Source organism: Aulonocara sp. 'chitande type north' Nkhata Bay, linkage group LG3 (genome assembly GCF_057382095.1).
Source record: "Aulonocara sp. 'chitande type north' Nkhata Bay isolate Kocher_YH1m ecotype deep benthic linkage group LG3, A_spYH_male_GT1.1, whole genome shotgun sequence".
Taxonomy (NCBI): Eukaryota; Metazoa; Chordata; class Actinopteri; order Cichliformes; family Cichlidae; genus Aulonocara; species Aulonocara sp. 'chitande type north' Nkhata Bay.
In genome coordinates this window covers 38,558,112-38,583,963 of record NC_141346.1, presented here as the reverse complement: position 1 = coordinate 38,583,963, position 25,852 = coordinate 38,558,112, and the positions used below count along the sequence as shown (strand labels likewise).

The 25,852-nt window shown below is 41.7% G+C and overlaps 1 protein-coding gene across 2 annotated transcripts in view; it reads left to right on the top strand.

Annotated features, from left to right (window-relative positions):
- svep1 (sushi, von Willebrand factor type A, EGF and pentraxin domain containing 1) overlaps positions 1-25,852 on the top strand; it is a 121,565-nt gene that overhangs the window by 34,707 nt on the left and 61,006 nt on the right. For both annotated transcript variants that reach the window (XM_086279924.1, XM_086279915.1), the window contains exons 4-5: positions 10,531-10,786; positions 12,175-12,351. In XM_086279924.1, coding sequence (XP_086136050.1) covers positions 10,531-10,786; positions 12,175-12,351 — 433 coding nt within the window. The remainder of the gene's footprint in view (positions 1-10,530; positions 10,787-12,174; positions 12,352-25,852) is intronic.

The following is a 25,852-nucleotide window of genomic DNA, read 5'->3' as shown; positions in this document are numbered from 1 at the left end:
GCCATGACACACACATTCATGCAGCGCTTTTAATACTAAACTACTGTAATGAGTTTTCCCTCTCACATACACTCACATCGCTGCTTTGTGTGCAGCAGCTGTTTTAATTTTCAGTCCAGATTATGTGTTTAACCTCTGCATATTTTTCTAACATAAAAACATAATCTTTCTTTGTAAAACCAGACCCCTCAGTTACCAGTAGACTTATCTACAATCAGATACTTCCAGCAACATCTCTTTAATGTGAATATGCTTATTGCTAAATTGCGAACCCCTGGAGTAATTTAGCAACTTTGTCTGACTGCAAAGCCTGATGGCTGATATCTCGGTAAGTGAAGCCAGAAAGGAGAAAGTACTTTGGCTATACTGAACTCGCTTCATAGTACAGGGCCCAAAAGCGTACATATCAATTAAATCCTAAAAATGTCCACACAAAAAAACCCCAAACAACAAACTCTGAACAAAAAAGAGAAATTGTGAATGACCTAAAATATAATGTCCAAGTCTCACTCAGATCATTACTGCCCCTGTTTATTTTTCCCAGTGAAGTAAAACAGCTCTTTCCCTTTATTTACCAGTGTCAGAGGAACAGAAATTTCAAAATAAACTGTTTTTTGTACCAGTGTATGAAATAATGACATTTTAATTTGAATATCACAATTAGTAAGGTCAACTTCTCAATCTTTCAAATATTTTTTCGTCTCATTTCAGCTTTAATGTAATATTTTAAGATCTTATCTTAGGTTTCAAAAGAAAACTTGTTTGGCTAATAAATGAGCCTGTACAATATCTGAAATCTGTATCAGGGATCAAGTGCAAGTATCGAGGCGCGAGAGTCCTCCACAGGTTTTTCCATTTGTTTATGTTTCTGACCTAGTTAATTCACTCATATAGATCGAATATAGCTAATATTTTATGTAAATCTTAGACATCCCCTACAATCTCATCTGCATATCAAGCAACCTCACCTGACCTTCATATCCCACACAATACTTCATGATTAAGTCAAAAAATGTGATCACATTTTGCCTCCTAGTCATCGCCATCAATGCCTCCCTGAGCTGCTGAAGGTTCCTTCCTGTTAAAAGGGTGTTTTTCTTTCCCAATGTCACCAAGTGCATGCTCAAAAGTAGTCGTTTGAATTTAGTGTCTTCATCTTAAAATATAAAGCACCTTGAGACGACTATTGCTTTGTTGCTGCTTTTTTTCCAGTGTAACATAGTGTCGTAATGTATTTAAAAAAGACTTTGTGGAAATACATCAACACTTCTTTTTCTCCCAGTTGCTCAGAGCAGCCTGTCACTGTGTGCGTGTGTGTTTGTTCTCAAATGAGAACATGGGATGAGTAATTTAGAGAGAAGATGCAATTTCTATGCTGCATTGGACAAAAACAATTTAATTTCAGTTTAACTTTCAGAAAAGATCACTCATCAATCATTATGCCTTAAGTGGAGGTTCTCAAAACCACAAAGAGTGTTTTTGACGTTACATGAGGATTGCATAGATGATTGTTAACCTGTCTGGGGTGTAGTTGGCAAAAAAATTTAGGACTAGAAAACTATTCATAGAAGAGGAGAGCCATTACAGGAAATTGCTCCCAATTTGGCAACCAGTGACATACTTACCAGTACCTAATAATTTAAAAGTCTTCACCAAAGTCTGCCTATGTGAGAGGATTTTTAAACAAACTCAGTTTGACTAAGAAGTACAGCGCCATCCGAAGTGTTGGCCAAGAGAGAGTGTGGACAGTTAGTTAATTGCCAGACACAGTAGGCTGGACAGCTGTGTGTGTTAGCTTGATGGCTTCTGTCACAACACCATTCATCAAACTCAACAACTCAACCAGGAACAACAAGAGAGAGAGAGAGGGAGAGACACAGAGAGAAGGAGAGAAGCTATTTCAACAATGTGATGTCAAGGCGAAAGGCTATCTTGGCTGGCAAATGAGAAGCTTTTTCAATTATCTGACAACTAGCCTCAGTGTTGCTCTTTCAGAAAAGGCTCAGCGAGGCAGTGATTGTGATCCAATCACACACCCCAGAGAAACAGTTTGCTCCTCATAATAGTCTTTGTGTTGTCAAAATAAATCATTAATCTTGTTATTTGGACTTTTGGAGATTTCTTGTAACCTCTCTTGGGAGAAATGGGTAGCAAAAGAATAAATCAGTGAAGACAAATTATCCTGTCTAGTTTAACAATAACAGGAAAACTACCAGAAATGCAGAAGATAAAATATGTGTTAGAAATAGTTTGGATCTGGAAAAGGATGGGACATCCTGCACATGCTTCACTATTACAACTAATTTTCTGATCATCATAACAAAAGAAAGAAAATAGAATATTACTCCTTCAAGCTGGTGTTAGGAAGCATTTGTATTCAGTTCCTGTGCTGTTTTACAGGTGACATACGAACACAGACTGTGCAGTGTTGTTTATTTCTGCTGTCATTTCTACAGTGTGATAGGATTCCTTCATTGTATGGCTTTCAATTTGTTTACTTTTGTATACTTTACATACCTCTAAATTTGTCTTGAACAACCCCTCATTTTCTTGTATTTTGCTTCCAAGGAGCCACACTTTCTTCTAAATTTGAAAAGTTGTTTTGAACAATAGGTTTTTTTAAGGTTTTTTGAAAGCCTTTCAAAGTTTTTCTTTGGACATTGGCTGCTTTTTCACAAGCAGAGCCCCATTAAGTTATAGTAAAAAGGGAACTGTAGAAGAAAGCGGAGCATATAGCAGCATAAGGGATGACTCAGTGTTACCTGTTACCAGGTTTTCCTATGAGCTCTTTCTAAAACTGAAAATTTTAAGCCTTACAAACTTGAATTTTAAAAGTAGAGTCAAAGCTCCCAAAGATCCAGCTCCCAAACTAGGAGCTGGATCCTTTGGAGAGAGGCGTGGCAGCTCAAGGCTCTGCCTCCCATTCTACTTTTAAATAGACAAAACATTAAAAAATAATACAAAAATAAATAGCTATGTTAACATTAAACTGTGAATATATCAGTGCAGACTATCTCACAAAGCAGAACATACATTTTTGATCTCCATATCACAGGAAACATTTTTCACATTTTATCTAGAAAGTTCTGATAGCCTGTCGTCATAATTCAGTGAAGAGCATGAACCCTTTAAAAACCTTCTACTTGAACTACTTTAACCCAAAGTACAGCTTTTTTTTAAACAGCACTTCAGAGGAAAGATATTTTTGGAAGCCTTTAGCTTTCCTTCACTCCACAGCCACAAGTTTCTAATGCTCCACAGAGCATTAGAAACTTGATTTAGCACGTGATAATAACCTCACACTGGCAACAAAATGAAATTAGATTTATGAGGCAGATTGCTCTGAGGCAACTTTCAGGTCTCTGCAAGTCATTTAACAGACAAGTTGAAAGGTAGAAAATCCATCTAAAAACTTTATTTAAGAACTTTTAGAAATGTTGAGTGTAAATATACTTGATTTGCAATTCATGCTGTGGGCCAAATATCCTTTTCGATGGGCATGAGCAGCTGGTTGGCGCGTGTGGAAACCAATCTGATGAAAATGAGTTCTGTGGAATAAAGTCACTGAAACAGAGATGATGGGGCATGAAACAATGTGTGAGAGGCTTGGAAAAATGACTTCAAATCTGTTGGAGCTACAAGAGATCCAAAAAAGTGTGCTCTCAAGTGAAAACATTTCAGGAGTCATTTGCCTCAAAAATGAGACCCAACCACAGGTAGGAGTTAAGACATTTACTTTAAGTAAATCTGCTATGGTTTTGTATTTCTGTGAAGCTTTTTTGCTAACAGAAACAACACTGCTAAAGAATCAGTGATTCAACCAAGAAAAAAAAATCAAATAAGTAAGTGAGTAAGTGACCTAGTTTTTCTGAAATATCCAAAGTATGTGTCCCTGAAATGTTGCTCAATAACACCAACATTGAGTCTGGTGTCTGTGATTGTCCCTAAATGTGTGCATGTTGTCCTGTTGGGCTCCTACAGAAATGTTGTTGTTATTCTTACCACCAAAGCCAAGAGCAGATAGCCTGTCAAAACAAGCCCTCCAACTTCCGACCGACGGGGAGACAGCTTTCCGAACGGATGCAGTTGGGTTGCTTGTTTTTGTCCTCTGTGGAATGCCTGCAAATAAAGTTTTTGTTTCTGGAACGTGGATCTCAGAGAAGTAAAAAACTGTGGCGGATTATAACAACAGCTTTCACTATTCAACTTTATCAGCCGGTATATTTGAGTGAGCACATACTCAAGTGCACATTTCCAAGCGGTGCCCGCTGCTGCCAATTCAGAAAGAATCATTAACCAGCTTTACTCAGAACCAGGTGGGTTCAGGCTCTGATCAAAGTTATGGGATGGGGCTGATGGGATGACAGCAGCATGGTGGTGGTACAGAGGTCCTCATTTGAATTCAGGATAGCTGCCATGCATTTATAAAGCTTTGATTAACAGCTGTGGTACCTTGGCACTGTCGTTAGCCCCTCAAGGTGTGGAAATGTTTTGTAGTCACTTCTGCCAAATGCAATGAGGTGCCTGCTTTTGAAGTTCTAATCATACAAGCATCTGCTCAGGTTTTATTTCCTCTGCAGGTTTCCATCTTTGAAAATGAGTGTGTTTAAACTGCACTGCACTAGCATCCCATTCATATCATTGTGACACCCTAAATCATACTCTGCTTTATCAATCATACCATATATCCATCCAATCATTTATCTATCCATTGTCTGCCGCTTATCCCACCTCCTCCAGCTCTTCTCGGGACGGCATTGAGATGGTACCAAGGCATAATCTCTCCAGCACACCTTGGGTTTGCTGCAGGTCCTACACCTGGTAGGAAATGCATGAAACGCCTCATCTAGCACACACCCAGGAGGCTTCCTGGTCAGATGCCTGAAGCACCTTGGTTGCCTTCAGTATGGAGGAGTAGCAGCTCTGTGAGTCCCTCCTGACTAATGTCTGGCCATCTTATCCAATCTCAAAGGGAGAAGCACCCTACAAGATAAACATCATTCTGCTTTCAGTAGAACTTTTAGGTAGCCAGTAAGACCACAGATCGAGCAAGAAAGTTTAAAGAAGATTGGACCTTCACAAACTGATTCTGATGAAATCAGACATTCAATCCCCAAATGCAACAGTCTGTAACTGAAGACTGCCTACTGATGTACCTTTACTATGTCTTACTCATCATTTTTTCTTTTAATTGGTTGATTCTAATTAAATATGACTATCCAAATGCAGGAAAAAATGCAGAGAAAATGGAGGGGAAGGTGTAAAAGATATTACAAGAAACTGGACACAGATACATGACCCCTGATAAATTCTGCAGTATCCTCGACGCGTGCAGCAGAGCAACGAATACAGTTTCTAGAAAACAAGTCCTGCTGGATGGTATTTCTGCATGTACAGTGTGTCTAAGAGACAATACATTTTTCCTGTACATTAAAAAAAAAATAAATCATCAACTCCACATATGGGCTGCTCGTCTCACTCTTCTTTCTTGCCAGAGTTTGAGGCGTTGCTGGAGAGGAGATGGATTCATTGCTCTTACAACTAATCCCTCGAGGCCTGCTGGTCCCTTCACTATCACAGATGCTTTGACAGATAACACTGGCCCCAAACCAGATACTGAAGTGTATCTGGTTTGGGTGTATCAGCTGTCCCACTGCTGCCTGCTTATTACCTCCTCTCTGGAGCTACGCCGGCCACCATTGAAGGCTCTGCCAGAGTGTAATTGAATAAATGCACAGGGTGTACAACACAGAGAAACCTCTAGCTGACATATAGCTGTCCAGAGTTCCTCCGAACAGCCCATGAAGCATGAGACGATTGCTCCAGTAAATTATGTGATACTATAAATCCCCATCCAGTGCGTTTGACTGTGCTTATTTACGATGTGCTGTCATGGTGTCGGGTCAGAGTTGCAGCCCCGGGTGGTTTGCCCCTTTTTTTCACGGCTAATCAATGTTAAGTTCAAGAGTTTACTGAAATAAAATCACATTTTTAATAGAGCTGGTGGAATTTTTTTAAATATTTAGATTCAGCACAGTTAAGAGTGTAAGCACAATGATGTCATCTCGTTGTTTTATGTAGGTTATTACATGGATTAAGAAAGAACAACATTTTAAAAACTTTAAGCACGACTTGGATTTGGCCGGACTTTTACAGCTTGCTGGCTAAGTCTCAAACACATGTTACTCTTTGAAGCTTAAATTCTACTTTTTTCATCTTTCTTTCTCTCTCCCCTCGGTTATTAGAGAATGACTGCTTTATTATTATATTTTTTTCCCGTGCTCTATCAAGGGAAATTAATTTTTCTGAGCAAAAACAGCTGCAGTCTATATCTATTACGACTATATTATCAAGCAGAACTGCATTTTATACCTGTGCACACAAAAACCTGCTTTATTTAGCAGCTGTTGATTAGTAGCACATGCATTTGTTCCTATTCATGAAATACCATTGTGCATCATTACCTGCTGCCCTCTCTGCTTTATGCCTTGAATGATAAGATGCATGCTGAGAGTAACTATAAAGGGCAGTGCCTTCCCACACTCGGGCTCCTGCGGTCGCCTTTATGTTAATACCCTGACCTAAACTATGTGGAGGGTATTATTAGTGGGTATGCATGCATATGCTCCATTTGGTGGCATCTCCACAGTCACTAACACCAGCCACTGACTCAAAGCGAAAGCAGAAACCCCACTGTAGTTTTAGCAGACAGCTAATAAAAGACATTAAAAAAGAAATACAGCCAACAGTGCTCACTAATCCACACCAGCTTCTTCATTTGTTTTGACATGAAGAGTCTTGAAATGTTAACATTTGGATTCACACAACACCCTGCTAACACCTGGTAGGAGGGGGTGACGGGCTTGCCAGTGTGCACTGACAGCTGGGAGTGGGCGTAGCCGGCCTCTCTGGACTGAGAACCAGAGCGAGCAGCTGGATTTTTGAGAATCAGAGAACGTAACCTCTCTCTCTCTCATCTATTCTCTCTCCATCTTCCTTTTCTTCCCCTTTAGCTCCACGGGCTCTGTAATTACTCTGCTCCTGCCAGAGCTGCTTGAAGTTGAGCCAATTAGACAATAAAGAGCAGAACTTACTCTCCTGCTCCTCGGCGGTCACACCCTTGCGTGTCTCGTCTCTCTTCACCTCTCGTATTTTACAATCTGTCATGTTTAGATATCATGTGCTGTTTGGATTCGGGATACAGAAGAATATCCTCTTAACACGCTTTTCTTTGTTTCCTTTCCATCTTCGTCTTCGTTAAAAAATTCTTTATGATATGCCCTTTTTGCCTTTGCATAAGTGCGTAAGTGTGTAAGTGGATATCTGTCCTTCTGACTTCATCTTGGCTCGTTGTGCTTCTTTTATTCGTTGGTTCTTCTCTACCTTGTTGTTCCGACTGCTTTTTCTTTTTATCCAACCTCCACTTACAACATAACAAGACACTTTGAGCTTGGCCTCCACAGCAAAGTGTTGGATTTTTGTTCTGTGCTCTCGAGAAAATAAAGATATGTTTCTCTAACTTTAATGTCCTGTCTAATTGCATGTGCTGGATTGTAAACGGTGGCTAAAGTTAGTTTGTAAACTGGAGCTGGTGTCTGGGGCGGACACAGCAACTCGGTCTGTGTTGCCCACTGTTCCCTGGTGGTTTTAGACCACTGGCAAGCAGCTGCATAGTCTGTAGGAGAAATAATTACAATTGTAGACTTTCTCCTTCTTTTTTTTTTGGTCCCTTCTCCCCATCCTGCTCTCATTGCCTGTCCTGCTGATGTAGGGTTTTTAGGAACCTTGGTATTGAGGGCTGTTGTTAGTGGTCTTGTGTGACGTTCTTCGTTATTCAATTTAGTCACGTGACAAGAGCTGCAGCTATATTGGTCGCATGCTGACATGCACAGCAATGAGTGGGACGTGTGTATTTGAATGGTGAACATGTACAGTAACAGCATGACTCTATTAAGTCCGGCTCAAGTTTGTCTCACTTGTCAATTTAAACTTCTCGGACTATAAGTGTGACATCTTGGGAAATTTACTTTCTTGGAGAGAGTTAGATGAGAACTCTGATACTGCTCTCACGTCTTCTGGTAGGTTAGTTTACCATTAAGACAAGATCTCAATGGTGACTACTCTGTTGGCTCTATCTAGAGGCAAAAAAGTATCTTATTACCACCTCTAGCGTTCATTTACATTGATAAAAGCAGTGTCATATGGGAGCTATGTTTCAGACTATTGCTACAGCTATTGCTACTACAGCTCTCTAATTCCAAAAAGTTGATTCTGTTCATCTGGACGTAGCGCTTTTAGTGGAAGAAACGTTCCGTCACTCATCCAAGTGACTTCTCCAGTCTCAGCTGACAGCTCTCACATTTTTGAGGGTCTACAGCATAATGCCAAAACACCTCTGACGGCCTAAGTTCAAACCGAGCATCATAATGTGTCTGGAGAATGGAAAATATCCAGTGAGAAGCAGTTCCCTGGGAGAAAATGCCTTGTTGATGTCAGATATTAGAGGAGAATGGCTAGACTTGTCAAGAAGCGCTGTGTGGCAGGCAGGAGTTGGACCCAAAATGCAGGCTCTCAGATAAAAGGTTTAAACTCAAAAAACTCAGCTTTATTTGCTAGCAGGGGAAAAGCATACAAAACAAAACTACACTGGGAAATCTAAGCTCATAAGCAAACACAGGGAGAGAGTAACACACAGCAATGAGAGACAATGAGAAACACAGGGCTTAAATACACTGGGGAATAACGAGGGAATGAGACACAGAAGGAGAGCACAGCTGGGGGAAATCAGAACTGACGAGACAAGGAAGCAAAGCAGGATACACTCACATGAGACACAGACCTTCAAAGTAAAACAGGAAGTATAACACTGAGATGCGGACTAGACACGGTGGAGACAGAGACACTAAGAAACACAGAGACATAAACCATAAGGCATAGAACTGAAAGAACCAAGAGGCTAGAGATGATAAATAATACACAGAGGGAAATACTAGGCACAGAATACAAGAGACTAGACTTAAGGGAGTAACTAAAGACCAACAATGAGAATATAATTTACAATACAAAGTGACAAAAAGCACAGGAAACTCAAAACACTTCAGTCAAAAACCCAGGACCCTGACAAGACTGCTTCGAGCTGATAGAAAGGCAAAGGTAACTTAAATAACTATTTGTTAGAGCCAAGTTATGCATAATCTCTGAACACACAACATGTCAAACCTTAAAGCCCACCCCAGTGCCACTCCTGTCAGGTCGGAACAGAAAACAGAAAACGACTTGCAAAGGTTCATTAAAACTGGACAGAAAAACACCGAACGGGCTTCTTGAACATGGCAGTGAGTTCACTGTCGTCCAGTTACCAGATCTCAGTTCAACAGAGCATCTTTGGGCTTTGGTGGAAGGGGAGATTTGCATCATGGATGTTCAGCAGACAAATCTGCAGCAACTGTGTGATTAGCATAACATTAGCACAGTGAAGCTGAAGGATGAACGCTAACTTTTTTCCACTCGATAAAAGTTAACGTGAGGGTTTCTGGTGGATAGGGACAAATGCAATTGCATAGCAGGATGCTATACACGGACCAAACTTCAGTCAGGAGAACAACTGAGATAATCCATCCATAATACGAGGTTAGTCATTCATATACTGCAACAACATGGGAATAGAGCAGCTGCGAGAGAATTCGGCATTAATGAATCAATGGTAGGGAAGTAGAGGAAGCGCAGTTTTTGGCTTTCCTCATATTCCAAAAGTGCTTCGTCTCTTTACTATTACTGTTGCCCGGCATAATTTGCAGATGATGTTGTTTGCAGCCGCTGCAGTGGTTTTGACCAAAACAGGCACAGCTTGATGATGACACCATCAACATGCGCTATCGCGGTAGAGCGGTATAGTAAAAATCTCTACCGTTGGCCATATACCGTTTATATGGCCCCTATGTGTGATGCTGTTAAAATGGACCAAAATCTCTGAATGGACCAAAATCTTGCAGCAGTCTCGAGGCAAATAAAAAAGGGGGTCCAACCCCATACTAGTAAGGTGTACCTAATAAAGTATCTGTGCATGTCTGCTTGGACATCGGAGCTCTGTAGGTGATCTATGTTGATTTGCAACGCCATCGTTGTGGTCTTGTGGCTTCCGGCTTGTTGATGCGTGATCAGTTTGGGATTGTGGTAATTAGCAGGGCGGATCAACACAATAAACTTTTTATTATGTTCCTTGAATCATTTCTAAACAATTTGCAGGATGCGTTGTCCATCTGGGAGGGCCCGCTGTCAGTGAATGACACTGACGTGGCTGTTTGTGTCAAATTAACATCCACATGAATGCCAGGACCAAATGCGTCCCAGTGGAGCACTAGATTTTACTGGCTTGTCAGTTAATGTTTTAGCTGATCAGTGTAACGCCCTTATGTGTGCACTTTTGTTCTTTTGGACTTTTACTGAGCAGCTTTACTGATTCTTTAAAAAGAATATTGAGCCAAGTTCAACTTTATTTATTCATGTGATCTATGTCTTTTTCTCCAACAGCAAATCCTTCGTCACTCCCGCAGTAATGCCACCAAGGTGATTTTCCTCATCACTGACGGCTACTCTAACGGTGGAGACCCTCGGCCTGTGGCGGCGGCTCTGAGAGAACGCGGCGTTGAGATCTTCACTTTGGGCATCTGGCAGGGTAACATCAGGGAGCTACACGACATGGCCTCTCAGCCCAAAGACCAGCACTGCTACCTGGTGCACAACTTCGCCGAGTTTGAGGCCCTGGCTCGTCGAGCTCTGCACGAAGGTAAGGAGTGACAGAGAAAGGTTCCAGATTTCCAGTGATTATTAAAAGAAACATCTGCGATCTCATGTCAAAGCTTTAGTTAAACATGTATCAAATCTCCCCTCTTTCCCACTTAACCCGTTTGGTTTTCCAGGGGTGAGTTACATCATGCTTGATGTTATTCTTAATAATAAAAGTTCAGGCTACGCCAGCTTCTTTGAAGCCTGAGCGCATCCAATGTCACCATTTGACCCGTAGCAATATTTCTGTACTAGTGCTTTCACCCCGTTAAGTTTCTGTGCTTCTTTCAAAGTAAGTGGATAATATTTTACATTAAATCTGACAACATGCATTTCACACGATAACTTCTGTTTTGTGCTGCCAGCAGCCATTAGCCCTCACTTCTAAGCAGATTAGACGCAGCAACGCTCTTTTTCCCACACTTGAAGGGAAATTCCCCACTGTTCAGTGAAAATAGGGATCCAGTCACGGTTTTAAAACTTAAAATCTCACCATAAAATATCACAGACGAGTGCAGAGCGAGCTGTAAATCACGCACATGCTTACGCGGGCTCTGAGCGACCACGTCCGCATACACAGTGGCTGAAATTCCAGATGAGGCTGCAGTAGTAAAAGCGCTGGTGAGACGGGATAAGGCTACGAGAATGAAAGCCAACCCACACCGTACTATCAGCTCAGCCTCCGGTCTGTCTCTCACCCTCTGTCTTGAAGTCTGGCCCCTCTGTCAACAGCAGTCTCAAAGCACAAAGACAGGTTTCACATGGCCCTGTGGCTCTGTCAGCCATCCAGCAGTTGCAATAAAAACAAAACAAATAAGGCGGCAGGTTAATTTCTAGAAGTAAAATTAAATTTGACATTTAGCCTTGGTCACACCATCAAAGACAGTTTTCCCCCCTTGGCTCAGGCAGTAATGCCACAGCTCCCATTTCATTTTGGGCTTTCCTTTGCGAGCTCTAGTGGAGTTTATGCAAGAAAGATGATTTGGCAGGCTTTAAAAGTCGGTTGTACCTTTGTGGTTCACAAGTGGTGCCTGTTTTGATTTATTCTGTCTGCATTTCTGTGGTTAAGATGTCTGTTTGTCTCTGTCTGACAGATGTGTTGTAGCGCACACAAGAACAAAAAAATAAAGCAAAGCTTTGTTTCATCTTGCAGTTGTTGAAGACCGTGTTTTTCTTTACGACTTCATACAAAAATAAAGTTGCTGAAGGTTAAATGGTGCCAGAAGACTCCCCATTTTTCACATATTTTAGTCGTCTGCACCAATCGCTCCGTCAGACTTCCTTAATGATGGTGTTTTACCCAGCATTTAACTCGACACTTGAAAATGTCTTATTCTCAGGCGGTGTAATTGAAACCTGTGCTTCTCTGCGCTTGCTTGCTTCCCTCAGACCTCCCTACGGGCAGCTACATCCAGGAGGATCTGTCACGCTGCGCTTCTTTGTGTGAAGCGGGCAAGGATTGTTGCGACCTGATGGCCAGCTGCAAGTGCGGCACACACACCGGGCAGTACGACTGCATATGTGAGAAGGGATACTACGGCAAGGGTCTGCAGCACGAGTGCACAGGTAGGGCAGATTATATCTGTTTAATATTGGCTGTGATGATCTATGAATTTTCTGTAAGGCCCGAGTCACTAATGCTGACTGATCCTTCTTAAAAATGTCACATGTAGCAGATGTGAGATAAACTGCTTGTGACCTACGCAGCTGGGTTTTTACGCAGAGCAATTTGTGCACAGATTATGTTGTTCACATTGTGAAAGAACACCTCATGTGTTATGTTAACACCTAAGATCAAAGTTCAAAGCTTTTCGCTAGTAAAACAAATCCTCCCTGCTTTCGAAATTGACACGTGGAGCTCCTTTTTGGTTTCTTACCCCCACCACATTACGATCGCAGCCTCAGGTTGCTCCTGAGCTCACCGGGGGTGGATGTTAAATAAGCAGCCTGTCTACTTAACGCAGTGTAAGCTTTCCGCAAGACAGATCGCTATCACCAAACCTAGTTTATGTGATATAGCGGTGGAGAACTGTTAGTGATGTTTCTGTGTTCTCAGGACCCCAATTATCCTTCACTCACCTTTGACTCCTACACTCCCAGAAGGGGAGTCCTGCTCCCACCTTCACTTTCCACCTTTAATCACACCTCGTCCAAGGTTTTCTTTACTCTCTACATGCACCAGATACGCTGCTGTCTTTTTAAAATGAACTGCCTTTTTTCTGTGACTCTTAGTGCTCCAACTTCCACGTATGTTTTGTGATTGTCCATTTGAGGACAAAAAAGAATCTGTTTCATCCGTTGCCAGAGTGCTCTGCCTTTTACCCTCAAGTTTCTTACTACTAGTTAGTAGAAAGTCGGGCCTCTGGGATCTATTATTTGTCTTTTTAGATGACAGCATCGGTGAAAGTTGCTCTAATGTATTTGTGTGATGTAGACATAAACATGTCCAGGCATATATTAATGAGGTGCACATACATTGATTTATCTCTTGGGCTGTGATCCATAAAATCCATAAGCTACATGTTTCATTAAACGCTGTAATAATGTAAGAACTGTTTGTGTCGAAGACCAGCTGCAGACGGGTTAAAGTGCACAGCTGAAGTGGTGATGTTGGAGAGCTTTCTCTTTTTGTCTTTTGTTCTTCTGAACACAAACATTTACCTTTCCTATCACCTTTCCTGGAATTTCTTAGAGTCGAATTTCCAATCTCTGAGTATGTTTTTTTTGACGTAATATGATTTAATCCACCCCATGTTGTGTTAATCTCCAAAGAACAGAAAACAAAGGAAGCATGTTTAATATTCCTCTTTTGGGTTTTCACACTATAGTCAAAGAATCCTAAACATGGGAGTAAAGATGGTTGTAGTGTGAAAAGAAAGCATTATTTTGGACAAATGGAACTAATTTTTTTCTGCAGATTCTGGAGATTGTTAATATTAAAGTTAACTTAAAATGTCTAAATAAAGATGGACAAAGAGTGGAAAGACTCGTGTTTGGAAGGACTGTTTGAGGACAATCTGGGACTCAATCAACTTTTCTGCTGACTTAACTTCTGGGGAAAGGGCAGATTTTTTAGGCTTCCAGTAAACGCAACAGATATCCAGTTAGCTGATATCATTAGTCCAGTTCAAAACTTCACGTTTGTTGCTCTGGTCATTGTTTACATTCTCTTTTTTCTCTTTTTTTTTCCACATGGACTTTTTGCTCAACCGTGATTGGTAAACAGAAGTTGGATTATAGGTCAAAACCACAAAGTCTTGCTTACAGATTCTGCGTATTGTGTGTAGATCTTTGTTAAGATAAGAGACTCTTACGATCAGAAACATTTGAAATCATCTCTCGGATTAGATTATGAAATTCAAGATATCAGAGAGATTCATGTCTAACAGTTCCCAGACATAAATAATAAATACATCCTTGCTGAACAGAAATGTTGAGGCAGCAGTTCTGCATGTGTTAAATCAGCTTGGAACAAGCCCGACTGCAGAATTGATAAAAACTTTGTGGCAGTTCATTAATTTTCGGCCTAACGCGCTGCAGACAATCATGTTAAAACACTGGCCAGCGGCTTGTGTAATGACACATTAATTTGTCTTCCATATGTCCGTCTCTGCTCTGTTAAATCTCCAGTTACACTGTGTAGTGTTGCATGCTGTCATTGCATGAGGTTAGGGGTTGATACATAATTATTATTTTTTGTTACCAAACGTGCAATCATCAGATTCACAGGGGGCCTGTCGGACTGTAATTGTTGGAGAGCGGCTAGAAGACGCAGTGGTTTTGTTAAAGCTCTGTCACTGAGGCAGCTCACCCCGCTTGCGAGGAAGACAGGTGGGAGGGATTGAGAAGAAAATCGACCCTGAGTGCACTGCCTAGAGGTAACAATAACAGAAATCTGGATAACAATCACGTCCAATAATGGGAAACGACAGGCGGTAATCCCCCGTCGCGCTCGCCCTCTGGGTCTCTTCACCCACATGTTTTCAATCCAGCGTTTGATAACACGCAGGGAAGGAGGAATGAGAGAAATTTCAGTAACAGAGAAGTTTAAATAATTCAGAACGTCAGAAAGAGAACGTGAGAGCAGGGAGTAAGTAGGAATTCCAAAGTAAAGGGCATCGGGGTCATCGTGCCAAAACACACGCCTCCCTAATTCTCATCAGATGTTGTCGAGACTAGAGCCCCCCCACTCTGCTTATTAATGCTTTTTAATGCTTTAATTAATAGCAGGGAGCCGACTTTAGAGTTGGCTCAGCGGCGCGAGGAAGGAAGGACACAGCGAGGCGCTGAAACCGCAACTCGGGACCGCTTCCTCCGTCTGTCTCCGACCCGCTTGTGTAATGCACTCTCATGGAGGAGGAGGCGTGAGTTAATGTGTCGTGGACGCTTGATTGTCTGTGAGCTGACGTGTACCCGCAGAAGCATGTGTCACTGCACGCCGAGGCACATTAGCGGTGTGAGCTTCGGTTTTTGTTAACTGGTGCGAAAGAGGCTCGTATGTTTTTGAACCCTGCATTTATTGGAGGTTTTATATTTTCTAATTTCTTACAAGGCTTCTTTGGTGTAGCGGCGGCTCCAGCACCAATTAAGTTTGCAGTATGTAACATGTGAGGAAACTTGACAAGCTCCTGCTGTTCTTAGAAAAATCCAGCATTTTTTTCTTTAATACTCTGTTGCTTTAACCTTAATGGTTTTGGCTGAACTGTTGGTGTTGTGTGAATTGTGGGTACATTGTGTGCGTCAGCCGTGCCAGGTCTCTTGAGTGGCAGTGTATACACTGCAGCACCGCTGCTGGAGCTGGATGCCAGGCTTGGGTTTGTTGTCTGCATCACGATTTTGCAAACATTTTTATGCTTTTTCAGACTCTGTTTTCTCACATTAACATTAACAGTCTTTGACACATCTGAAAAGAATATGGCCGTGCTCGGTCCTGTCAGTGGGTTGTTATTATCATTGGCTGACGGGCTCTATTGGAAACGCTATCCAAATCCCTCCAGCGCACAGCAGTGTTGTTTATGAAGCTGTCGACAGCCAAGTGAAACAGCCTCTTCCACAAAACATGACTGGAATCTCATCAGATAGAAACAGATGATGGAGCCAGTTCCTGCATAGTTTGGTTTATTCCGACAGGCCAAATAGGACATTGTTGTCTCTCTGCTCAAATACCAATCCAAACGCTTCAGGGACAGTATCACCGAGGATCACCAGAGGAATGGGGAAGCGGATAAATGTAGTAAGGGGCTGAGACGAGTCCAGAGGGGGTAACATGTTTTCCTCCTGTCACACATTCTGGCTTATCAGACTCTTCTGTAGCCTGAGAGAATGACAGGAGCTCTGGACTGTGTTAATGTGGTGTCAGCACAGGCCTTTGTTCTGCTCTGGACAGCTCTGCCAGAGACGAATCGAGAAGAGGGAGAATGAGTGAGAGCAGAAGACACTATGGAAGCCAAAAGTAAACAAAAAAACCTTGTAAAACAAAAATAAAAAAGTTAAAACAGCAAGAAATTAACAGATAATGGCATGCTGCTCTGCCATTGATTTATACTGGAAAATCCTCATTTCTGTGTTGTCCAAATCAAATATAATTACACTTTTGCCTGATAGCTATTCATACTCTTTAATACGCTTTAATCCTGTGTGATATATTTTATCGGTTTTCTTTCAGTCCATGTCTGCACTGGCAATCCATTCTCATCTATCAGATGCCACTGACGTCAACGATATGCGTAAATGTGTCCTTTGGCGTCAACGTCTTAACACACGAGCCGCAGCAGTAGTACACGCAGAAAGAAAACAGTACAGACCAACAAAGTATGTGTCATGTCCTGTCTGAGAGTCTGGCATTTTGCAGTCTCTTTAGCTCTGTTATTACTCCCTGATTTCTTTCCTGTTCGCTACCTTATTTCTTTCCCCTTTAATTCCGTGGTTAGAGTTTGGCATTAAAGCAGCTTAGTTGGGAAAAGGAGATGGATTTACTTATAATATAAACCCTCACGACATGAGCTTTACATGCTAAAAAATTACCGTTACCTAATTGCATATAAATGTAACACCGGGGGGTCCTTCCCAAGTCTGTATGTGACAAATTGGTAGTGAAAAAACATTCAAACTGCTGCCATAACCTAATGTTGCACAGCACAGATACATTTTACCTGTAACAGCAGAACTAGGCAGTGGTCTGGAAATCCTGGAAGCATCTGCAAACCTACGTGGAAGTACAGTTTTTTACAGTTTTTACAGTATTTGGTTTGACCACCTGTATTCTTCAGGACAGTCTGAACTTTCTTGGCAGCTTTCTTGTCGTTTCTTTAAGTAGTCTTCAGGAATAGTTCTCCAGGACATTCAAAGCTCTTCTTTGGATGTTTCTGCCTTTAGTTGATCCCACATTGCTTCAATAATGTTGTGGTCCGGGCTCTGGGGAGGCCACTCCATGACTAATAGTGCTTCACCGTGTGTTTTTCTATCAAGGTATGCTTTTACTGCATGTGTTTTGGATCATTATCATACTTACAAATTAAACTGCAGCTATTCAGATTCTTCTTACATGGTATTACATTGTGGATCAAAATCTAATGTTCATAATTCCACGAGTTTTGAGAAGATCTCCAACACCACTGACTGAATTCCAAACCATGACAGAGCCTCCACTGTGTCTTACAGATGGCTTCAGATGCTCGCTGTTATACCTCTTGATGATTTGAACCACAAATATCAAATTTGGATTTATCACTCTATCAGACCGGCAGCCACTGATTTCAGTTGCAGTGGCCACAGGTCCAGTTCTTCCTCAGTCTTTTCTCCCTGTTTCCCTTCCTTAAAAATGGCCACTGAGACCATTTCAGATCAGGCTTCAGTGAGCAGTAGATGTATGTAGGACCAGATGTATGTCAGGTAAAGTCAACGAATTGCCGCCGCAGTGCTATTTATTCAAACTTCACAGCAGGAAACACATAAAAACTGATTTCACATATGAATTATTTTGGCTGGTGGACTGCTCAGAATATTTCAGAATATATTTTATTTCATTTTTTATATTCCTAAGCTTTGCTTTGTAACCTTTTTGTACTTGCAGCCAAAGCTACCTGACAGAAAAAATCTTGAAGCCTAATAAAAAGCAGAAATACGATTTATGTCAGTCAAGCGATTCTAAAGGTCAACAGTGAACTTCCAGGGGATAAACTTTTGTTTATTTTTCTTTTTTTTATTGGCAACAACAACAGTGCAACAATCAAGACCAGAAGTCTCTTACATTTTTCTCTGAGTGGATTTGAGTTGCGCTGAAATATGCACAATATTTACTTATTGATGGCTGTTTGCGATTTTGGAAATGAGGAAATATTTTTAGATGGCTTACCCTTTTTAAGGCCGTTATCTGACTGTAAGCTGTTGACTGGAATGCATTGAGTGCAGCAAAACAACTCTTCTGAGCTGATACCACAAGAGTTGCACAATGTTTACAGAATAAAGTTCACAAAAGCCTCTTGAACCCAAAGGGAGACGCGTGGCAGCAGTGAGCTTCTGCTTGACCCTAAACATCCATTTCTTTGTGGATGTCCTGTCTGTTGTCCGAGACGAGCAGCGTTTGCCGCGTCTGCTCGGTAAATATTTGTGTAGACATAAATCTTGAGGTAGACATAAATCCAACAGAGGAATTAAAATGACAATAGAGGTGGGATTTGCTGAATGCTAAGGAGGAATAAGAAAAGTGTTGAAATGGCGGAAATCTCTTGGCGTTACTGGGATGTCGCAATCATTTTTTTTCTCTTTTTGCCTCCACCTCTGAGCTGAGGTCTCCAGTTTTTATGATGAATAGTCAAAATAGTAAAAACTGAACTCTGAGGAATGTGGCTGAGCTTGACACAACGCTGTCTTGGTTCCCGACGCTGTGCAGCTCATCTCACTTTGCACTGTCACACTAACACAAGTATATACTACGCTGGGATCCACTCACGAGCACGGCAACGTGCTTTTGGTGCGCTTACGTACATCAAAATATGTGAAGGATCTAAAACAACCCAGGCAAGCTTGGTGCAGAGTTTATATCTGTCGAGGCAGCACACACACACACACACACACACACACACACACACACACACACACACACACACACACACACACACACTGTGTTGTCATATTACAAAAAGAGGAATTTCATATTTTCACTCTCAAGAAAAATTTGTGAATAATAACCAGAACCTCTAGCAGGATTCCCAGGATTTCTCTTCTGATTAATCATAAAATGTGGTCTGATCTTCTTCCAAGTCACACTTAATTTCAGACAAACACAATCTGGTTAAACTAATGAAACAAAAACAGCTTATAAGTATAAGCTGCCACTCAAGAAACCTGGCACGGCTGACGCACATGATGTACCCACAATTCACACAACACCAACAGTTGAGCCAAAACCATAAAGGTTAAAGCAACAGAGTATTAAAGAAAAAATGTAGAAAAAGTAAATGAACCTCTGTGCTGAGGACCCCTCCTTATAAATAACGTTGCTTGCAAAGCTTTCTATTCTCAAGAAAAACTATTTCCTGTGAACCACTGTTGATCAAAACAACTTTCACAGGACCTTAGAAGATCGAATCTAAGAAAAACAGTGAAAAAGTGACTTGGATGATTGATGAAATGTTTCACCCACTAAAAACGCAACATCCAGATGAACTGATGACCTTAGAAGATGCACAAAACTGCACTGGCTGCAAAAGCATTTGGCTCCTGGGCATCTTTCAGAATCACACCAAGAGAACTTAGTGCAGTACTGAGAGAGATAAATGACCTTGAGGTTCACAGAGAAGCACCTGCTGAAATCCCTACAGTTTGCTAAAATCGATGTTTTTGTGTTATTAAAGTGGAAAAACACTAAACGTGAATGGAAACCTCAGAAGAAACCACTACTTTCCAAATATTGCACCACATTTCCACTTTCTAAAATACCTCCTAGATGTTTGAGACAAAAGTTTAGCTTTTTTTTTTGCCAAAAATAGAAAATGCTATGTTTGGAGAAAACACAATTGCACAGCTACACTGAAACCTCACTGCCATATCTTAATCTAAGTTAACCTAAGCGTCATGGTTTGAGGTTGCTGTGTTTGCTTCGGGGGCCTGTACGCCCTCCAGTCGTTGAGGGAGCAATGAATTCAAAATGGCATCAAGAACATTTACAGGGCAGCAGTCTGTGACCCAAAGCTGAGGAGAGTTTGAATGATGCCACAGCAGAATTGTTGTTTTTGTTGTTTGCCAAGTCAGATTCCTGACCTTGACTCAGTTGAGCTGCTGTGGTTTGACCTGAAGAGATCTGTTCACTCGAGACATCCCAGAAGAATGAAAATGAAACCGTTTTATTGGAGAAATGGAGAAAAACGCCTTCTAATTGTTGTGCAAGTCTTATAAGCAACTTTAGGAATCGTCTTAGGGAGACGGTACAAGCGCCTAACTTATAACATTTTTCCAGCCTGCTCTGAGTGATTGCTCTGTGAATTCAATAACTGTGTGTTATCAGTTTAGTCAAACTGTGTTTTTGTCAAACTGGATTTTGTAGCTGATCAATACAGAAGTCTTGGTAATTTCAAAGCTTTCACACACCAGTTTTGTTCCAGTAACTGACACTGGTCCTCTGTTTGCTGAATTGTTTGCACTTTAAATGTTTTTAAAAGTAAATTTCTACCAGAGGAGCAAATTTCGGTGAACTCCTCCAACATGTTGCATAAGCTTTCTTATAAAGACTCTCTGTTTCCTCTTGCTGTATAACTCCTAATCCCCACAGCATCAATAACCACAGCAGACTGTCTGCTTCTGTTCAGTTTGTCTGCATCTGTCCAAGTCCTTCTTTCTTAATGTTTTGTGGTGAAAGTGGAGTTGCTCAACATGAATCCTGGCTCCGTTTGGTGTAGTTATGGTGGTGGTGTGGAGTGGGGTGAGGGGGTTGGTGGCAGATGCCTCAGATTTCCTGAGAACGAGAAAGGAAGGAAGGTTTTGGGGGGATTCGAGTCCCCCGCTCCCCTTTAATTGCTTAAACTGAATGAAAGTTTAGGTTTGTGTTTTTCTTTGGTGAGCAGAGAGTGGAAAGTGAGGGAGGGCACTTCGTTACCCCAGAGCTGTGCGTCTGCTGCGGTGGGTGGACGGAGAGCTTTCAGGAACTGAGGAAGGACCCGACTGGCTCTGTGCCATTACTCTGTGGGTGAGGTTGGGGGTCTGCGGTGCAGTAATGCAAAGAAACAAGTTTTATCCCAGACTCATTCATGACAGCAGCAAATGTGATGTTGACTAATGGCTATTTTGGGTTTTCTTTTTTTATTTACAACTTGTATTGTTTTTATTAGCCTTGTTAGCAGCTCTGTGGCAGAGATGGGCTACTCTCTAGAGATCTACTTCAAATCGCTCACTTTTCTTCAAGTTACCACCCAGTTAGTTTTCATTTATGCTGTGAATGTCTACTGAATGAATAGGCTCCAAATTTGCACTTTATGAACTCTAAAGAGGCACTGTGCAATACTTACTTACTTGGTATCCAGCCAATACCAAGAAAATACAGGGCCAGCGCTGGCATCGATACTGCCGTTACTTGGATCGATCTGCCGAGCACTACTGTAACGACTTTGGTGCACGTCTTCCTCTCTACCTTATTAGGAAGTACAATCACTCCGTTGACACGCTGGGTTTTTAAAACCAAACAAAAAGGCCTTTTACAAATGTTTTCACTCATTAAAGATTGTTTACTTAAGTCCTAAATCACCGTGTAGTGCTGACATCTATATTACAGCAGTCGCTCCACCCTCTCCCCCCCTCCTGTCTGCATTAAATGACACATAGGTTTGTAAAAAGCCTAAATTGATGACTGCTGCTACTGTGTTTTTTAGGTCAGGGATGTTGTAAAGTAGACACGGCCGGTGTTGTAAACCGAGGCCATTCTGAGCGTGTGTGAAGAGGGAAAAAAGAGACAAAGATGAAGGAGCGAGGACGCAGAGAGGCTATAAAGTAGTGCTAATGGGATCCTCCTCTGCAGGAAAGCATGGAAAACAAGGAGCCGTGAAACAGCCAGTGGTTCGAAGCAGAATCTCACTGTGTTATTAACACTTGTCCCCAACCATCCATCCTTCCTTCCTTCCTTCTAACCGTCTCTCCATCAGGTTCTGTTTTGTTTTTTCCCATACTCACCTAGATTCCCTTCTTATGTTGCCCTCTCTGTGCCTCTCTGCAGTTACTTTCATGTGCCACCACTTGAAATAGTGAGCTACTGAGTGGTATTGAGCAGACCATGAAAAACTTCTGTTAAATTGTAAGTAAGTAAGTAATTTGGTACAGCAGCAAAGTCAGAAATCATATATATCAAAAACTGTATTCATAACAATAATAGCCAGTAATGAAGCATATATTAACTCTTACTATAGTTGTCTTGAAGGTTTTATTTTTTATTATCTTGACTTTTTGCTCTTTAACTAGTTTCTTTTTACTTCCACCTCTCCCTCACTCATAGCTTAAACTGAAATTTGCCCCCCTGAGGATCATGCACCTCTCAGACTGGACTGAATGTCTCTTTTAGCATCTTAAAGCTTTTCTCCAGTGGCTTTTAAAGTTTTTTGCCCTTCTTCAAATCCAGCGTGTTTGTCCCTTTCTGTGACCCTCATCTGTCTCTGGATTTTCTCCAGTGCTCTTTCAGCTCCCACCTATTTCCTCACACTTAACAACGCCTTCACTAGGTGTATGCATGTATGTTTGTGTGCAATCTGTTGACTGAAGTCTCTCCAGTTGGAGGGAGGTGATGAAGAGGGATGCACGATGTTGCCAAGCGTTGCAGGCTGAGGATGGAGGCAGTCAGCTGCTGCGAGATTTGTACAAGAGTTTAGATTTTCTTCATGTACATAAACTACCTTATCTCAGTAAAACCCCTCGATTCAGGTCCACAATTACACTGTTTTGTTAAAGATATATTTTTGACAACAGAGTAGATGGGAAAGCAGAGGGAAGGGTGGTAGAAACAAAACACAACTACATCAGTCCATCGTAGTGAAGAGAGAGCTGAGTGTAAAAGCAAAGCTGTCGATTTACTAGTCGATCTACATCCCTACATTCAACTGTGGTCACGAGCTCTGGGTAGTGACTGAAAGAAAGAGATTGCAGATGCAGCGCTGGAAATGAGCTTTCTTTGCAGGGTGGCTGGGCTTAGAGATTGGATGAAATTTCAGTCATCAGAGAGGGGCTCAGAGCTACTCCTCCACATCGAAAGGAGAAAGTTGAAGTGGTTCAGGCATCTGACAAGGATGCCTCCTAGGTGAGGTTTTTTGAACAAGTCCTACAGGGAGGAGGCCCTGGGCCAGTCTCAGGTGGATGGATGGATGGATGGATGGATGGAGCAGGTTAAAGACATGGCCACAGTGCATGCGTGAAAATAGCTACATACCTTTAGAAAAAAACAACTCAGAAACAATCAGTCCCCTGCTGCATATGCTGTATGAGCATGTATCCTCTAGGTGAGTTGCTCCTTTAACTCCAAAACCCAACAGGGGAACGCCAACGCCAACTTTGAGGCAAGTTTATGTGTGTGTTTGCATTGGTGTGTTTTTTGCATGTGTATGTGCTGTATGTCCTCATGCAGGTCCAATAACACCGCCTTTTGGTGAAACAGTGACGTGACAGTTGAAAAGGATATGAAAACATGTTGGTGTTAACATCCTGAGTGCGGTGCTACGTCGTCCCAAGTGTACTGAGATCATACTGCGGCATGCTATCACAACATTTCTCAGCATACTGACATCTGTAATCAGGAACAGCAGACCAGAGACCAACCTGTGTTTGCACAGTTGTTAAGCGGTTTGGGTCTCTCTCCCAGTGATTCCCAGTGATGCTGCAGTCTGTAATAAGCAAGCAGGACAGTCTCTGTGTCCTTGGGAATCCATAAGAGATACATAGCAATTGTGGCGAAGTCACTCTCCTTTAAGAATAGGATTGAATAATAAGCAGTCTAACAGCCATGCGGCTGCCACTGAACTTCCTCGGTTTCCTCTCCTTAGTTTCCTCTCGTGTAGAAGTTTCACATTCTTGGGATTGGGGGTCTGTGGAGGTCTCTTCTCCCCCCAGATGGAGGCTGTGTAGGTGGACAGCTGTGCAACAGCCAGATCTCGCCCCCAGCCTCCTTTCTCACTCTGCAATCCAGCTGGAGAACAGACTTAAGCGAGACTCTGGGGATGGGATTTAGAGCCTCCTGGCAATCCATGAAGATGGGATTCCCAAACTTTTCCTGCTTCAGGTGACCCATGTATTAAGGTTGGAAAATTCCTGTGACCTTTAACATCTGAAACACAGACACGCCACACATCTTGCTTTGGATTTCTGTTCATATGAGGGCAAAAAGCAAAGGAGAGGCGTCACGTGTGAGGTCTCGGACCTGCTGCAGGAATCACCGTGCTTCATAATAAACTGCCGACAGTGTGGTTTTATTAGAGCCAGAAGGGTTCTGTTATCTTTCTGAGGGCCACTTCTCCAGGAAATGATTTTTGTTGACCTTGTATTTGTAATTTCCTCTTGTTTTTCTTGGCATCACTTCTCTGTTGTTGATGCACTTGAAAATGACAGCTTCGTTGTACAACAGGAATTCCCAAATTCTTCTGTTATTCAACCATGTATCCTGATGCTCGATGATCTTCCATATAGAGAAAACCTGAGTAACAACTGTGTGATTCTTGTAAGTGCTCTCATCTCTGAAGAGCTCTTAAACTTCCACAAGCACATGTGCAGTAAGGCCAGCTGCAAAAATAACTTCATGCCTTTCAATCACAGAATTTATACCGCACCTCTGTAGTAAATCCTGACGGTTTTACCTGTCAGGTTTACCTTGGATTAAACCCCAAGTAAATGAGGCCATTTTAATGCTTTGATGGGGGAGTTTGCAACTGAATGTGTCACTAATCTGCCAATAATTTTGAATGTGTTTAGCTTTCTTACCTTCATGGGTAAACACTTTGTGTTTTGGTCGTTTATGTTCTTCACATCGTTAAGTTCCACCAGTTTCAGCCTCCTTGGTGGTCCAGATCATTTCTGTGCAAGATGCAGGTATTCTGCCTTCTCCAATGTATACATGGACCACTTACCTGAGGTGAAATATTCGAACCTTTTCAAGCATTCCTTCATGTGCCTGTCAGGGTTTTATGTGAGTGTCTGTTTGTGTAGCCCAGACTATATATTTTAATTGTCTGTTTCCATTGTCTATTTATGCTTCTTAAGTGTGTATGGGAAACCTTGGCTAAGAAGGAGAAGTTTCCTTGCATGTGAACATTGTTTTTGCAGTGGAAACCCTGGAATTTCAGCTCCAATTTAACAGCATTTCTCGTGTGAGAGGGCCTTTGACCACAAATGGCCAGGCCTCTGTCCAGATTTGGCAGCCTGTTTGCAGTATTGCAGGAGTTCCTTGGTCCCTATTGTTTTGCTCTGAGGACAAAAGGCAGACACAGAATTGGGTCACAGCATCACAAATATTACAGGGTGGCTGGACTATTTTGCACTTTTATTATTGGATTTGTTAGCTACCCATTGTGTCATCAACATTTATTTTTCCTAAATCCAAAATTTATATGACACACATAGTTTTCTGTCTGCGAGCCTTGTCATTGCAGTGTGTGGATTTTTGTGCCAGTCGCATAATGACATTTTCACTGTCTTACTCTGAAAAGTACAATGTTCTTTTTTTGTATCATTTAAGAAATGAGTATTTTAATGTAAGCTTCTTGTCAGGGGATATTGTGGGCCCAAATATAGGACACAAAGGCAGACAAAGTAAACAGATGATTTATTGACCAAATGCAAACCCCCAAGGGTGTGTTGCAAAGCAAGATTAATGGCTTGCCGAGCTATGTTGAGTTTAAAGTCAGAGTTTTCTGTGTTGTGAAAGTGGTTGTATTTTTAGTTGGCTAAATCACTGTGGTAACTTATGGTTAACACGTAACCTGAGGAGTGTACTACAAACAAAGCTCAACACAGCCAGGCTTTCTTTAGTCAGCATTAGCTGGCTCAATAAAACCTAAAACAGTGATAACAAGTATCTTTTCTTTGGCAGAAAATGATCCCTATG